Source organism: Crinia signifera, chromosome 6, assembly GCF_055691185.1.
Source record: "Crinia signifera chromosome 6, ASM5569118v1, whole genome shotgun sequence".
Classification (NCBI taxonomy): domain Eukaryota; kingdom Metazoa; phylum Chordata; class Amphibia; order Anura; family Myobatrachidae; genus Crinia; species Crinia signifera.
The window spans coordinates 178328037-178344696 of NC_139222.1; the positions used below are offsets into that span (position 1 = coordinate 178328037).

At 45.5% G+C, this 16660-nt stretch overlaps 1 protein-coding gene across 3 annotated transcripts in view; it reads right to left on the reverse strand.

The window, feature by feature from the left end:
• Positions 1-7821: 7821 nt before the first annotated feature.
• Positions 7822-16660, reverse strand: part of ERN1 (endoplasmic reticulum to nucleus signaling 1) — a 65679-nt gene continuing 56840 nt past the window's right edge. For 2 of the 3 annotated variants that reach the window (XM_083148264.1, XM_083148266.1), the window contains exons 18-22: positions 13435-13582; positions 13229-13356; positions 12285-12408; positions 10886-10953; positions 7822-8946 (exon numbers count right to left, since the gene is read on the reverse strand). In XM_083148264.1, coding sequence (XP_083004390.1) covers positions 8731-8946; positions 10886-10953; positions 12285-12408; positions 13229-13356; positions 13435-13582 — 684 coding nt within the window. In that variant the 3' untranslated portion in view covers positions 7822-8730. The remainder of the gene's footprint in view (positions 8947-10885; positions 10954-12284; positions 12409-13228; positions 13357-13434; positions 13583-16660) is intronic. The other variant, XM_083148265.1, reaches the window with a different exon arrangement.

Genomic DNA, 16660 nt, shown 5'->3' on the forward strand with positions numbered 1-16660 from the left:
AATACCTTTTGAAAAGGCCAGGGGGCCGATAGTGCGTCTACCAGACACGCCTGTGGGTCCCTTGTCCTGGCTCCGTACCGGGGGAGTTTTTTGTTGTGTTTTGAGGCCATAAGGTCGACCTGTGGCATTCCCCACTGACCTGTCAGGATTGTGAACACTTCTGGATGGAGGGACCATTCCCCTGAGTGGATCGTCTGCCGACTCAGGAAGTCCGCCTCCCAGTTCAACACTCCTGGAATGTATACTGCCGACAGGGTGAGTAGGAATTTCTCTGCCCATATGAGGATCTGGGTCACTTCCCGCATGGCCGCTCGGCTCCGGGTCCCCCCCTGATGGTTCACATATGCGACTGCCGTCGCGTTGTCTGATTGTATTCTGACTGGTTTTCCGTGAAGAAGGGTTCCTGACTGCTCGAACGTCCGGGAGATGGCCCTTAGTTCCAGCACATTTATTTGTAGCTTTGTTTCCTTTTGAGACCAGAGGCCCTGGAATGACTGATCTAGGGTTACAGCCCCCCAGCCTACCAGACTGGCATCCGTTGTCACAATGATGTAATTGTGGTTTGCAAAGGACTTTCCCTTTTTCAGATTGTCTGACAGCAGCCACCACTGTAGGGACTGTCTGACCATGTTTGATATGATGAGGAACTGTCTTTTCAAATCCGCGTGTGATCGGTTCCAGCGAGACAACAAGGCCAGCTGGAGTGTTCGGGAGTGGAACTGGCCGAATTCCAGCATTGGAAACGTGGATACCAGTTTCCCCATTAGTGTCATACAGAGATGAACTGACACCCTGCTTTGCGACAGAAAAACCTGGACTTGTGAGTGAATGTCCTGTATCTTCTTCTTGGGAAGAAACACTCTCTGGGTCTCTGTATCTATTAGTGCCCCCAGATGAACCATGGTGGATGAGGGAGTCAAGCTGGACTTCTTCCAGTTGATTATCCACCCGTGAGATTGGAGCATGTCCAGCGTCATCTGGAGGTGGGCCTGAATCTCCTCCTGTGACTGCGCTACTATCAGTAAATCGTCCAGGTACGGAAGAATTCGAATGCCTAGGAGGTGCAGGCGAGCCGCCATCACCGCCATGACTTTCGTAAACACCCGGGGGGCTGTTGAGAGTCCGAACGGGAGCGCACGAAATTGAAAATGGCGATCCAGTATCGCGAATCTGAGGAATCTCTGATGCTCCTGCTTGATTGGAATATGCAGATAAGCATCTTGTATGTCCAGAGAGGTCATCAGGTCTCCTGGTTCTAGAGTGCTTAGAATGGAGCTTAAAGATTCCATCCTGAATTTTGGGACCCTCAGGAACGTGTTGAGTTTCTTGAGATTCAAAATCGGGCGGAAGGACCCGTCTGGTTTGCTGACCAGGAACAGGTTTGAATAGAAACCCGTCCCCCTTTGGGAGTGTGGAACCGGTATAATCACCTTCTGTTCCAACAGAGTTGAGACTGCAGTCTCGAGGGCTCTTGCCTTGAGCGGGTCCTGTGGCAGGCCCGTTGTAAAGAATTGTGTTGGGGGTCTGGAGCAAAAGGTCAGAGCATACCCTTGCAATACTAGATCCAACACCCAGGAGTCCGATGTGGAACCTGACCAGGTCTCCGCAAACTCCAGAAGGCGACCCCCCACCCATGGCACTTTCTTGGTGTGCCCGGCGTCAGGCCGCTGGCTTTTCCGCCTGTTTTGGGGCCTGGCGACGAGCTGCCCAACCCTGCTTGGGCTTGGACTTCTGCGTCTTTTGTGAGGGCTGTTGAGCCCTAGTTGGCCAGGATCCTGTATACTGTGATCTGCCCCTGGAGGGACGAAAAAACCGAAAAGCCTGTTGCCTAGGTTTTGCAGTTCCTGTGGGCAGAAAAGCCGACTTTGAGGCTGCAATGGAAGTGACAATCTTGTCCAATTCCGATCCAAAGAGGATGCCCCCCGTAAAAGGTAGGGCCTCCAAGGCCTTCTTTGAATCATTATCGGCCTTCCAAGATCTGAGCCAGAGGGCTCTGCGTGCGGCCACCGATACTGCCGAAATTTTTGATGCAAAAATTCCTGCATCCAACACTCCCTCACTTAGGTAGGAACTAGCCTCTCTAATATTGTCCACAAAAGACATCAACTCAGATCTTTTAGTCCCTGACTGCAGGCCCTCCAAGAGCGCATCTGCCCAGTGTGCTATAGCTCTGGTTGTCCAGGCTGCCGAATAGCTAGGCCTAACTGCAGCCCCTGCGTTAACATATATGGACTTGAGGAACTGATCCAGCTTTTTATCTACTGGATCTTTTAAGGATGTTACATCAGGTATGGGCAGGGCCGTTGCCTTAATTAGCCTGGTAACGTGGGCGTCCACCTGAGGGGGTTCGTCCCATTTCTTGTGGCTGTCTGGGAGAGGATAAAAGGAAGAAATCCGCTTGGACACCAGGAATTTCCTGTTAGGATGTTTCCAGGCCTCTTCAAACAGGTCATCCAACTGCTTTGATTTAGGGAAAAAGGCACTATCCTTCTTTTTGCGTTTGAACACTGGTTCAGTATCTATCCCCTCTGCAGCGGCCTGAGTATCCGGCTCCTTAATGTTAAAGGTGAGCCGTATCAATTTAATTAGACTATCCACTCTGGATTGAGACATGTGATCCTCAGTATCAGCGTCCACATCATCCACTAAATCAATGGCGCCCCCATCTTGGTCGTCCCCAGTTCCATCGGCCTCATCATCTGTGTCCTGTGGGAGAGGCTGAGTTGCCTCACGTCTGGACGGTCTATTTGAACTAGACCCTGTCAGGACATTTTGTAGTGAGGATGAAACCTGCACCAAACCCTGGACTGACTGAGATAGACCTGCTACCCATGCTGGTTCTTGCTGGGGCTGGGCTTGGGGTGCCGGTACGGCAGCGGGGTTACGTGACGCTGCCAGCTGGGAAGCTAATTCCCTCATCGCAGAGGACAGGTCTGCCGCCCAGTCCGGTCTGCAGGGAACATCCGCATTGGGTTGCGAACTAGGCCCCGGCTGAGAGCAACGGTCACAGAGGCCTGCGTGGTTCTGCTCTGCACTAGCAAAATTTTCTTTGCACACTGTGCAAGTATATGCATGCAACGCTGGAGCGGGACCAGGCCTACGGGATTTCCCCTTTGCTGACATGATATGTGTATGTATCGCAGTAAATTAGTAACCTGAGTTAACTAAACACCAGCGCTATTGTATGTGGAATTGTCAGTCACTATATAAACGAATAAGTGACCTAATACTGCACTCTCTGGCACTTCTACAGAGAGAGATGTGGTATATGAATACTCACATTAACATAACAAACTGTGAAAAATAACAAAGACAGAAAAAACACTGCAGTATACAACTCCTCACACAACCCATACACACAGGATTCGGCACTTTGTTTCCTGCACCTACACCATAAAAGTGAGGTGAGGATAATACAACCTGTCACTGATAACAGTGGAGGCAAAGGGGGGCGATTTCTTTAGCTCCTCTCCGTTTAGCAGGCAGGTAGCAAGTAAGCTAAAATGGCCCCCGCTGTGACACAGGTGGGAGGAGAGGAGCGCTCGCGGCGGGAACCCAGGACAGGCTATTGCCGCGAGCAGGGGGGCGGAGTTTTCTTATACTCCGTCCCCTCCTGGAACCACCAGCGTAACTCTCTAAACGGCGCCTCCTGAGAGAGATATGCTTACGCAAAAAACCATGGTGGTCTAGCGGTTACTCAGCATGAGCTGAGTACTGCTGCCAGGCCTCCGGCGGCGCCCCTCCGCCGGCGGTGTGAGCCGCGACTCCGGCTCCCTCACAAGTGAGAAGCCGCTTACCTGCGCTTCTCCCGGCTGCAGCTCCCTCCAGTGCCTGAGGTGTCTGGTGTGAGCGGCCGACAGGTCCGTCCACCAGACGCCGGGAGAAGCTCTGCCGTCAGCCGCAGCAGCGCTGCGCTGCCGGCTGTGTAAAAATAAAACACACAGCAAAAAAAAAAAAAAAAAAACTGAAGTAAATTAGGGCTAAAAATGCCCTCTCCTTAGCGAGGTGCCTGTTCCTCAGAGCACCAAGGAAAAAAACTGGTCTCTGAGGACAGGAAGGGGTATTAGGGGGGCGGAGCCTGGGGCTGCACTAGCCACAAGAAGTTTGTACTCCTTGGTGCCCGGACCTCCAGCCCGGAATACCCATACCCCAGCATCCACCACTGGCCGTAAGAAAAATAGATTGTAAGCTCCACTAGAGCAGGGACTGATGTGAATGACCAAATATTGTATGTAATACGCTGTGGACTATGTGTGCGCAATTACCCATTGCGCCCATAGGTTCAGTGCAGTGGTAAGGACCCGTGAAATCTGAATTTCAATCTTTCCCATCAAGAATACAGTAGAGCAGTGGCTGATTTTGATGTATAAATCAGTAAAGGAAGTAGCTTTAGCCAGTTTGTCATCACTCTGGGTGCACGCCCAGTTCTCCAGCCCATCATAAGCCAGTGTCTGTCTAGCCACCAAATACTGTGACAGATTGGTGGTGAGGGTAACGGCAATAGTGGTAAGCTGGTAGGGCAGTGGTTCCCAAACTGGGTAACTTGGGGCCAAGGGTTGGTGATCCAGGATCAATTTAATTTATTTCTGGCAAATAAAGCAGATAACATGTCATACAATATGTGGGAAAACAGAAACATAACTCTACCATCACCACCACATAAACAACCAAAGAATAACAATAAGAATTTACTTAATATTTTTCAATGAGAAACATTTGGGCAAGGGTGCCATAGGAAAAAAAATTTATAAACTAGGGTGCAGTTATTAAATAATGTTTGGGTACCACCGTGGTAGGGGATTTGGGGGGTTATTCTGGTAGACATGCAGCACTGCATGTCATTTTTCCACCAGCCCGCCACCCCCTTCATAGGCCAAATTCGGCTGCAAATGGATGTTTTACATTAACATCCATTCGCAGCCTATGGGGAAACACCCACATTATACGATGGTCACTGACCATCGAATGATCTGGAGGTACACGCAAAACTAAGACACTCTAAGGTTCTGCCCGCCTCCTGCACCCACGTCACAGGGTGATTTCCATGGGAACGCCCATGAAACACTGGGAGTTACCATGGGTGCGACTATCTGCTTTCCCACGCCCCGGGGCCGCAATGGTGAGTGTGTATGCCCAGCAAACACGCTGTTTGTTGTGACCTCTGGCAGTCTGTGCATGCATGCGAAGATAATAAACATTGTGCTTGCATGTTTAGCTAACAAACCAGAATAACCCCTTTGGAGTATCAGCTACTAATTTTGCAGTGATACACGGCACCAGCCTGTACCACTGTGTATGATAGTCATTAGGTAAGTATTGTGGATACTACAGCATGGTATATCTTGTATTTTCCATAGATTGGGTTATAAAGGCCAGAGCTTCATGTGGGTCATCACTAATCTATTCTTACATTGTATGTTCTAATTCCCGGAAGATGCAGATGCCATATCTCCCAACATGACCCATTCCAAGGAGGAACACAATGCTCTGCTCCCGGACTTCCCTCTTAATGTATGTTATCTAATAAGAAAGATGTTTCAAGACAGGTGATGGCATTCATAAATTAAGGAGGTAAGTCCAGGAGCAGAGCACTCCTCCTGGAGAGGGTCTTGTTGGGAGGTATGTGATAGCTACAGCTTAAGGTCCATACACACTGGGTGATTATGCCCAGCGTGTATGGACAGTGATGACCATTGTCATTGCTGGGGGGGAAAGCCGCTCAGTGCATACACATTGAGAGGCTTTCCCCCTGCCCTGCGCTGTCAGCTATTGCTGTTTTGACGACTTTCAGCTCAAAGTCGCCGAGTGTGTATGGGCCTTAAGCGCTAACACTCTAATCCAGTAGTTTCCCACCTCAGTCCTCAAGCACCCCCAACAGTTCACCTTTACCAGGTCTCCACACAGAATCACAAGTGATCCTGTGGATCTTTTAAAATGAATCAGTGAGTAATGAATGCACCTGTACACCTGCCGGTTGATATGGAAAACATGAACTGTTGGGGTACTTGGGGACCGAGGTTGGGAGACACTGCTCTAAGCCAATGCCCAGTTGCCTTGCATTGGAACAAACACTCTAAAGTCAGTGCCCTGTCTAAAACCATGCAGTCCTGATACAAAGACAGCAAGTTACACACCACCAACAGGTAAACTGTACCAGCTGCTGGTGAAGAAACCGGATGATAGTAGTAACAATTCTGGCATCACTATGGTAACTAGTTGGCACTTAAGAGTTGGTGCGGGTCTGGTAGCAGAGTTAGACTCAGTTTGTTACTGCCAATATGCAGATCACCATGAAAAAGTCTATGAAAGCATATGTTTGTTTGGTCTTTCTCTGCCATCTTATCTGTTACACAAGGGGAAAGCTACATCACTATATTTCTGGGATACGGTCATTAGGTCTACAGGCATTGGGTCGACAGTCATTAGATCGACATGCAGGAAGGTTCACATGGGGTTTTCACTTTTTTTTTTGAGCTGATATGTGCCAACAGGTGGTATTTCATGCCCTACCATCCACTAGGGTGTGGTGGGAGAATAAAAGTGTGCCAAGCATAGCGAGGCACCGTGCCCGAAGCATGGTGTGCACAGGGAGCCATGCGAGGGGACGCGGTGCTAAGTTTCAGTGTCCATGTCGACTGTGTCAAAATTCGGGACAGATTTTTTTTTTTTTAAACCCCATGGTCAACCTTTTGACTGTCGATCGAATGCTTGTTTCGGCCTAATGACCCTGTCGACCTTCCTGCATGTCAACCAACATGCTGATCCATACCCATATTTCCCCTCATTAAAGTCTGCTCCATTCTTATAGCCTTTGCCGCTAGCTTTCATCCTCACACTGACTCTTATGGTTTCCTTCGTATCAATAATAGAATCAGATAAATCAACACTGGCACAGTTGGTGTGGTATATTTCCCAGACAGTTGGGATTCCGACAGTTATTACTCAGACGTCGGAATCCCGACTGCACAGCGTGGGGAGCGCAATGAAGCCCCTTGCGGGCTCGCTGCGCTCGCCAAGCTGCGGGCACGGTGGCAAGCTGCGATTGCCAACTATTTTATTCTCCCTCTATGGGGGTCGTGGACCCCCACAAGGGAGCAGTCGGAATCTCGACTGTCGGTGAGCCGTTTGCAGCACACGACATGATACAGGGACAGACATAGGTGGAACAGTCTAATGGTGTGTACACATGGGTACAATCAGCATGAGATTTTAATTATATAGTCAAATTTGCATCGGGATCGCATGCAGATTGCACAGGTTTTTACCTTGCGATCCTGATGCGCACTCCCGTGACAGCACAAATCGAAAAGATAGACAGGGCAGCAATGACTATATAGTGCAAATCGAATGTAGATAGCATGAATTGTATGTAAATAGTACAGAGTTAGCAAAGATTGTGTAGCAAGTCGAATAGCAAGGGAACCTCACCGTGTGTAGCATAACAGTGGAATTGGGGGTACATGGCATGAGCAGACTGTTTAGCAAAGGAGGGACATGTATGAGAACAGAGGATCTGCCTGGTGGAGGATCAGTGCCATGTGTGCTTGAGATACTCTTTATTGTTTTGCATGTGTGTATGGAGAGCTGTTGGTAGGTAGTGTGTCCTGCTGTACATGCAAAAGACATAAGTGCAGGGCCCTGTCCTTGGTTTGCTTTTGTATAACAATAGGCCAAAACTAGTCACTATAGTGTGTCTCTAACAAGTAACATGGAATCAATACACAAACTACCTTGAATTCACAAATATAGATCATTTCCAAATCATATTGACTGGATTATAACCTGTAGTTGTGCTTTAATGATAAAAATATATAAAAACACTCCCCTTCCACTTTTCTTTATTTATATATATATTAAAAAAGGTAAAAAACAAAAACACACACAGACATGGATCCCCAAAAGCGTTACACAAGCCAGGTGCTACACAGCTGAGAAGCTCACATTTTAAAAATACATCTTTTTACACTAGTTCCAGTTTTCATAAGTAAACACTGCTTCATAACTTAGTAATGCAAATACTTCATATAAACTAGTAGTAACCGTATTAAAAGCTTGCTAGCAATGTTTGCAGAGCATAGACATGAAGATTCTGTGAAAGCGGTTTTCCACTTGCGTATTTTTGTTGAGTTGGAAGCCACACAGGGGCTGTAAAGGATTCTGGGAAAGCAGAGACCGATCCAAGTTCCAGAGGCAGTATCAACACAGAAAATAAAACATTGATACAAGAATACTGAACTTGATCCACAGGACTTGTGATAACACAACTTTAACAGACTTGATGCGACTCAAAAAACATACACATCCATAAATAAAAACCCTTCGATATGTTAAAAAAAGTAAAATATAAGTATCAAATCTGCTTTGTGGCTGCTAGTTTTCTAACTGTTGCACTGGGACAGAATACTGTCACAGGTATAATCACTAACGTTAGGTATTCAATGCAGTGCTACCAGGAGCCTACAAGTACTCACAGACAAACTGGACAGTAACCTCAATAAATGTGATAGTGCAATACATATTAATACAAAGTCTCTTCTCCTCCAGGGATCAGTATAAAAATGTGACTGTATTACAGTACTCAGTACCATCACATAAAGCCACTGTGTGCCTGCTTACAGTCAGACGTAGAGCAGGCAATTTAAGGCACTCTGTGCTAGCATGTCAGGCTTTGGCTTAAAAGGATCAGATCCAAAAGGCATCCAGACAATGCACTGTGTATGGAAACTGCTCTCAAGGCTCCTCAAAGTTCACAGAGCTGGGAGGCTGGTCAGAAGGTTCCTGGAAATAGTATGGCTGGAATAGTCTCTCGCGGCTGCAGAGCTGCATGGCCAGGTATGTATGCAGCAAAAGTTCAGGGAACCGAGATGTAAAATAACACACAAATTCATCAGGGACGTTGCCCAGAGTCTCTTGTACCTCTGTTGGTAGTTCTCTGTAGTGGTGTTTCTGTAAATAGGAACACCAGAACATTACAATAAGTAATTGTTACAACACTTTGGGGGTTATTCTGGTTCACTCGCTAAGGCAAATTCCTTCTCAAATGGACAAAACCATATGCACTGCAGGTGGGGCTGATGTAACATGTGCAGAGAGAATTAGATTTGGGTGGGGTTTTTACTCCAAATTAAGATCTACATTGCAGTGTAAAAATAAAATATCCAGTATGTTCCCTGCACAGAAACAAAATAACACCCATATCTAACCCTCTATCTGCACAGGTTACATCTTCCCCACCTGCAGTGCACATGGTTTTGTCCATTTGAGAGGGAATTTGCCTTTGTGAGTGAACCAGAAAAACTCCCTTTGAGTGCCAAAATCTCTCTGGCATTTTTAGCAGATGTTTTGAACATCTCTAAGTATCGCTCATGTTTGTTATATAAAATTCAAATAAAAAATGTGCAAAAAAAAAAAAGATATTTCAAATATTAAGGTAAACAATACAGGTCATTATAAAGAATAAAAAAGGTTTGTTTTGCAATTTTTTATACTTCTTTTGGCAAATTTCCTTGGTACTCAAAGGGTTAATTACTAGAATACCTGATGTATTCCAAAAAAAACCCTACATTTTAATAACTTCTTCTAGACTCATCATACAAGGTATATCGTTTTAATTGTGTTAGAATACTTTATCCATTATAAACCATTAGAGTGAATACTGGGTTTGCACATAGTATTAACAGATTGGATGTGTGAACAGAACATTAATGTAAAACACTAATGTTCACGGTACACATATGCGGTGGTCCATGTCTACCCTTAGTGGTTTGTAGAGCTTTGTGCTGTTGACCAAATACCTGCCGACAAGTCGACCCGTAGTAGGAAAATGATAGTCTAGTAGTATAATATAACTAATTGGTACTCTTTACCTAGAACGGCGCCTGCGATTACAATCGCGGGCGTCGGGTGTAAAAAATCGCGGGCATCGCGGGTACATAAAAAACGGGTGCGACGCGATGCCCGCGATTTTCCCATAGGGATCAATGTTAAAAGTCAGATTGGTCGCGATTTTAGCGTTAAATGCCTCAATGCCCGCGATTTTTACATAGGAAACAATGTTAAATGGGCCACAGAGCCCTAATAGTCCCCCTGAAGTCTTAAATAGCCCCCACAATTTTTAACGCCACCCCACGATCAACGTGAACCCGAAGCGTGGCGAGCGCAGCGAGCCCGCGAGGGGCGGCGGTACGCGTCCTCCGACCGTTTCATACCCCCACTATCCACGTCGGCGTGGAGTTGAGAATAGAATAGTGTGGCGAGCGCAGCGAGCCACCGAGCCCGAAGCGTGGCGAGCCCCGCGAGGGGACGCGGATACCTTCACAGTTATACGCGTCCCCTCGCGGGCTTCACAGGTGTCCGTGGCGACGCGGACACCTGTGAAGCCCGCGAGGGGACGCGTTTACCTGTGAAGGTATCCGCGTCCCCTCGCCACGCTTCGGGCTCGCTGCGCTCGCCACACTATTCTATTCTCAACTCCACGCCGACGTGGATAGTGGGGGTATGAAAAGGTCGGAGGACGCGTACCGCTGCGCTCGCCACGCTTCGGGTTCACGTTGATCGTGGGGTGGCGTTAAAAATTGTGGGGGCCATTTAAGACTTCAGGGGGACTATTAGGGCTCTGTGGCCCATTTAACATTGTTTCCGATGTAAAAATCGCGGGCATTGAGGCATTTAACACTAAAATCGCGACCAATCTGACTTTTAACATTGGTCCCTATGGGAAATCGCGGCCATCGCATCGCACCCGTTTTTTAGTGCATTCGATGGTCGCCGTGCTAGGTAAAGAGTACCAACTAATTAGATACAACAGCGGCAAAGAAATAGGTCAGATATAAACCAATAAAACTGCACAATACAAGAGAAGCCATCTTAAAGGTCAGAAACTCACCTTATTCCTTAAGGCCCGCAGCAGATCTCTCACTGATCTCCCCTTATAACTGCGGAACTTTCTCAGATCTGAAATGAGACCATATAGTAATTTACAGGATGGCAAAATGACAGTATTTAATAAGATGTCAGAGTCCCATTCTTACAATTAGATATTTTAAGTGGGGAGAAAATAATCTTTAACTTCAGAGGATAAAATTTACATTTAAATGAAAAGTTTAAGACTCAAAATTCTAATTTGCTCCCCAAAGGAGGGGAATGCTATGTGCTTGCAGGGATAAGTGTAGTGTATGGTAAGAAGCAGTGTTGGATCCAGAGGTCGGGCTGCAGTGCAGTCCAAAATTAAAATAGGGGAGCCGCACCAACTGGCAAACATCACTGGCAGGGACTCACTGGCAACTGGTATGTTTTCCCCTATTTGAATTTTGGACTGATCCGCCACTGGGAAGATCACATTTGGTAATATCTCCCAAACAAAGTGGAGCGTTAAACCCAGGATACATGATTGCAGATTATAGTGCAGGGCAGCGTTTGCCAGCACTATAACTGGTCACACACTGGTTTAATTCAATCCTGGTTTTAGCAAAATATTTTCAAACCAGCTGAAAAATCAGGAGGAGACCAGATTGCCAATCACCAGACCAATTTAGAAGTGTCTACCCTCCTAAAGCGGAGTAATGTTTGGGAGCATATGACCATTGAACATTTGCTCCCAAACACTGGAAAACAGCCAATGGGCATTCAGGTAATTTGGTTAAATCCAACGGATTTAAGAAATTTATCCGAACAATTGATTTTGTCCATTTACCAGCATTTAGGAGCAAATGGTTGATTGTAATTTGCTCCCATAAATTACTAGATTTATGTTCCCACCAGACAGATTGAACAGATAAATCTTTAGGTGTGTACCCAGCTTGACTGGTTCGTCCAACCTGTGAGTGTCAGCCAGTTTGTGTGGTGATATGGCCCTTTTCCACAGATACAGATTTGAGAGCTACATCAAAGATGGACAGCTGAGTGTGCATAGGTTGGGTGCGGTTTCTACTCCAGTAGGATTGTATAAACAGACTGATCTGTAGTTGGTTCTCTGGAGGATTGGACAAGTGTGTACCCATCTTAACAGTTCATGGCTTCCATATATCTTAGCTGGTGCATAGGCGTATTCATCACATTTTAGTATGCACACATGGTACTAATTATTACACTTGTGGTACGAAGATCTGTAAATAATGCACTATTAAGGGGCCCGGTGGACTGGAGTTGGAGAAGCCATGGTGTAGGTTTTGATACATCTGGTATAGGAGCAGAACAACCGGTATAATGGATTTCAGCTGTACAGTTTAGTGTTCTGTGTATGGTATAGATACAGCTGGTAATACCACACTACTGGATAAACAGACCTGTTTGAAGGGGAACAGTGATGTGTTCTCGCCAGTCTAGTTTCACCACCTCTCTCCCTCCCTTTTCTAGTTGTCGGACGATAAGACCATCCAGAGCCTCTTTCTCGATCCGGTCGCTCACATCCTTTAGGAAAGGCAATGAATAGGTTCATGTAACTGCTCAGACATGTAATGAAGAACATGGAGATAATAGTGGAAACCACACTAGGCACATGGGGCCTTATTCTAGTTCACTCTGACAAAATCCTTAAACTAAGCTTTCTTTAGTAAATATACATGGTCTATTCTAACGATGAGAACATGAAGAGAGGATTGTCAGCAACTCCCCATTCATCACTATGGGGGTTATTTTGGTTCACTCTTTCTGACAAATTCCTTCTTAGATGGACAAAACCATGTGCACTGCAGGTGGGGCAGATGTTACTTGTGCAGAGAGAATTAGATTTGGGTGAGGTTTTACTTCAAAGTGAGATCTATATTGCTGTGTAAAAATAAAGCAGTCAGTATTTACCCTGCACAGAAACAAAATAACTCACCCAAATCTAATTCTCTCTGCACATTTTACATCTGCCCCTCTGCAGTGCACATGGTTTTGTCCATCTAAGAAGGATTTTGTCAGAAAGAGTGAACTAGAATAAGGCCCTATAAGAGGAAGGGGTGATGTACAACTGGTCAGTACAAAGACATACCATCCACAATTTTCATCCTCCTTATCAGATATACAATAGCACATGAGCATATAATGTTCTTCAGCCAAATGGGCCAGAAGGAAATCGTGATTTGCGCCTTCCTTTTGGGTTTAAATAATTGAGCTTTTATTGAAGAACTTTTTTTTTGTTCAGTAGGAAAATGAGGTCCACCCAAGGTCTGGAAACCTTTACATCTAGATTTAGTAGCCCTTTCTTATAAGGAGTCTTGGAGCTATAATTTATAAGGAAACCAACCTGGAAAAACTGAAGTTCTTTTTCCAGATTCCAGAAAAAAGGATGTTTGAGGACCGCTTCGGCAGATGGCCGTTTCTGAGGATCCTTATCGATCATTTGCTTTATCAGATGATGTCCAACAAGATCTTCTGTAACAAATACAAATTATATGGAATAGCTGCCCGATAAGAGTCTAAAGATAGTCAGAGAGTAAATGCCAGACTCACCATGTTTTTCTAGGTTCAGACAGTCCAGACTGTAAGCTCCCAAGAGAATATTGGCTTGCCGCTGCAGGGACTTGCCAAATGGATGTTTTCCCTGTGAGACCACGTAGTAGAACACGCAGCCAGCAGAGAAGATGTCCACCGTGTAGGTCTGAAAATAGATTATCCTCATCAACTAAATGGTAAATTAACAATAAAAAAAGGACACTGGACCTCCAGCCACATATAATGTAATGAGTACATGTACATATTGTAGGGAATATAGATTGCTCCACTGGGGCAGGGACGGATGTGAATGGTCAAATATTCTCTGTAAAGTGCTGCAGAATATGTGTGCGCTATATAAGTAACTGTTAAAAAAAAAAAAATCAATAGGATAGAATTAGCCCCTGATATTCAGAGACTTATAAAGCACCTTTTGCGAGAGGATATGTGGAAGGAGATCCTACCCCTATGATAATCATAAACATTAACTGAATCAGGGATTAAAGTGAGGGGGAACAGGGTGGAACGGAGTTCCACCACCTCTAATGGTGAGGTGGAACATTTTAACCTCCACATTGTCCCTGCACAGTAATTCTCACACAAAAGCATTCTAGTTTGCAGGAGGATGCCAAAAACCCTACCACTGGCCCGGTCTCTGCCTAATGGGGGTAAGGGAGGGGGTAATTAGGTGGCATAGAGAAAGGAGATTCCCCACCTCTGCATGACCACTTAATGCCCTGAACGTAATACACATTTATTAGTGTGCCACACAGTTTAAGTAAGTGATATATACCTAATTCTCACTCAAGAACATTGATACCCTCACAAATGGACTGGGTGTAATCTGCAGTTGCACTTGATTTAAAGGGCCTACACATGTAGAGATTTGTGCCAGCGAGATTCAGCATGAGAGATTCCCCTTGAGCTTCCTGGAATCTAAATCGTTCATAAAGTGTCAGTGATGTGCACCAGCGATTAAGCATTGGAGATTTAAGTTAAGCAAGTTAAAGCAGATTGCTATCGCCCACAATGCAAAACATGGGTGATGTTAAAGGGCCCCTTACACTTGGGCAATTTACATGCAATTTCAGCGATAAATTGACAGGAGGTGTGATGCAATGCGTGTTCACCTCCTAGGTCGCACCTGCCGCTCAAGCAATTCGCCGGGTAATCAGGGGCTCTCCACCCACCCGGCAGCTAGACGGCTCCCATGCGACGGCTGGTCTCCTCCCACCCGATAGCTGGTCTCCTCCCTCCTGATGGCAGCAGCAGAAGAAGAGGGGACTCTGGGGGGGGGGGGGGTCCAGTAACCCCAGACCCCCAGATAGTATCTCTTCTGCGCTCAATACCATAGCTGTCAGCACTGCAGAGGCTAGAGGGACAGCAGTGATAAGTTAAATTGCATCCTGCAGCTCTGTGATTGGCCAGAGCACAGCATGCAGGGAGGGAGGTGGATGTGCTACTCCTGTTCAACAAAGCAAAGGCTGTGCCTAGTTTTTATTTTGTTTTCCGTATACAGGGTTCCTTGTAATAGGTCGGGATTCGGCGGCACTCAGTCACAAAGAAACATAGGTAAAGCCGTTAAGATGCCAACGTTTCAATATTTAATCATATTTTCAACGTTTCAATATTTAATCATATTTTCGTCAGGGCAGCAAATACAAATATAAAAAACTCACCATACTTATAGTGCAGACCATCACCAGATCCTCCCTCGAGGCAGGCGCTGAGCGCAGTCGGAGTCGCCAGCGGAAGTCATCACCCTGTGATACCATCACCACCATCTTAGTTACTGAAAGAACAATATGTAGCTCAATGTACAAGTACTGGCAAGCAGTTCGTCATAGCATATAACGGCAGGAAAGGCTGAATGGAATGTACAAGAATAAATGATACAAGGGACTCATTGAGTAGATAAAAAGAATCCAAGTGGATTTATCTACTTGATACTTTAAGTCCCAAGGGACTCAATGAGACCATGGAATTAGTGTTTTTATAAATACTACTTTGTATCATTTATTCTTGTACATTCTTGTACATTCCATTCAGCCTTTCCTGCCATTATATGCTATGACTAACTGCTTGCCAGTACTTGTACATTGAGCTACATATTGTTCTTCCAGTAACTAAGATGGTGGTGATGGTATCACGGGGTGATGACTTCCGCTGGCGACTCTGACTGAGCTTGGCATCTGCCTCGAGAGAGGATCTGGTGATGGTCTGCACTATAAGTATGGTGAGTTTTATATTTGTATTTGCTGCCCTGAGGAAAATATGATTAAATATTGAAACGTTAGCATCTTAACGGCTTTACCTATGTTTCTTTGTGACTGAGTGCCGACGCATCCCGACATATATCAAGGTTTCAGCGCATACAGCGCTTTTTATGCTGTTCTTGATAAAAGCGTTGTATGTGCTGAAACATTGAACTACAAGAGCCTTCTCCTGTCCTTTATTTAAAAGTTCTGAGTGCCATTGTTATTGCTCCATATTGTTGGCTGCTGCGTGGGTGATGTGCTTCACGGAAGGCACCAGGCAACACAGCTGCATCTGGGGTATGCCTGACCCATCAAGGTCTGGAAGGCTTTAAGATAAAGATCTCCCCTTGCATCCTTTTAAGTCAGATTGCTTAGAAAAGGACTTAAAATCGCTACGTGTGTAGGCCCCATTGCTGCCAACTGTCTGGCATCAATCATCTCTATTGAAACATTGTTGCTATAAAACCCCTTTTTGTATCACTCAACCTGGTTTCATTATATAAATGTAACATTTGCCAAATGGCTTTTCTAATACTGGTGATTTACAGTGATACAATCCCAACTCTCACAGGTTAGAATTAAATACGGTGAAGCTGTATTTCATTACGGATAAGACACCAGGAGGTACTTCTAGTTTTCTTAGTAATGATGAACAAACATTAACACAGTGCATTGATAGCCCGCCACAAGTGATTTTATACTGCACACTTTCCTTTCTTCATTTTAATTCATTTGCTTTTTGATGGTTATATTTAAAAGTTTTAGTTAACTGAATAAAAAGTTACATTTTAATGTTTAAGGTGCACCACAAAAATGACATCTCTTTTCTCTCTCCATGTTGATGCCTATACATTTGTCTAGTGGTAGCACGCCCCACACTCTGATTGCCCATTTACTGATCCAATATCATTAGGGTATGCGGTCACTAGGTCGACCACTGAAGGTCGATATGACCGAAGGTTGACATGGGTTTAGGTCGACAGAGT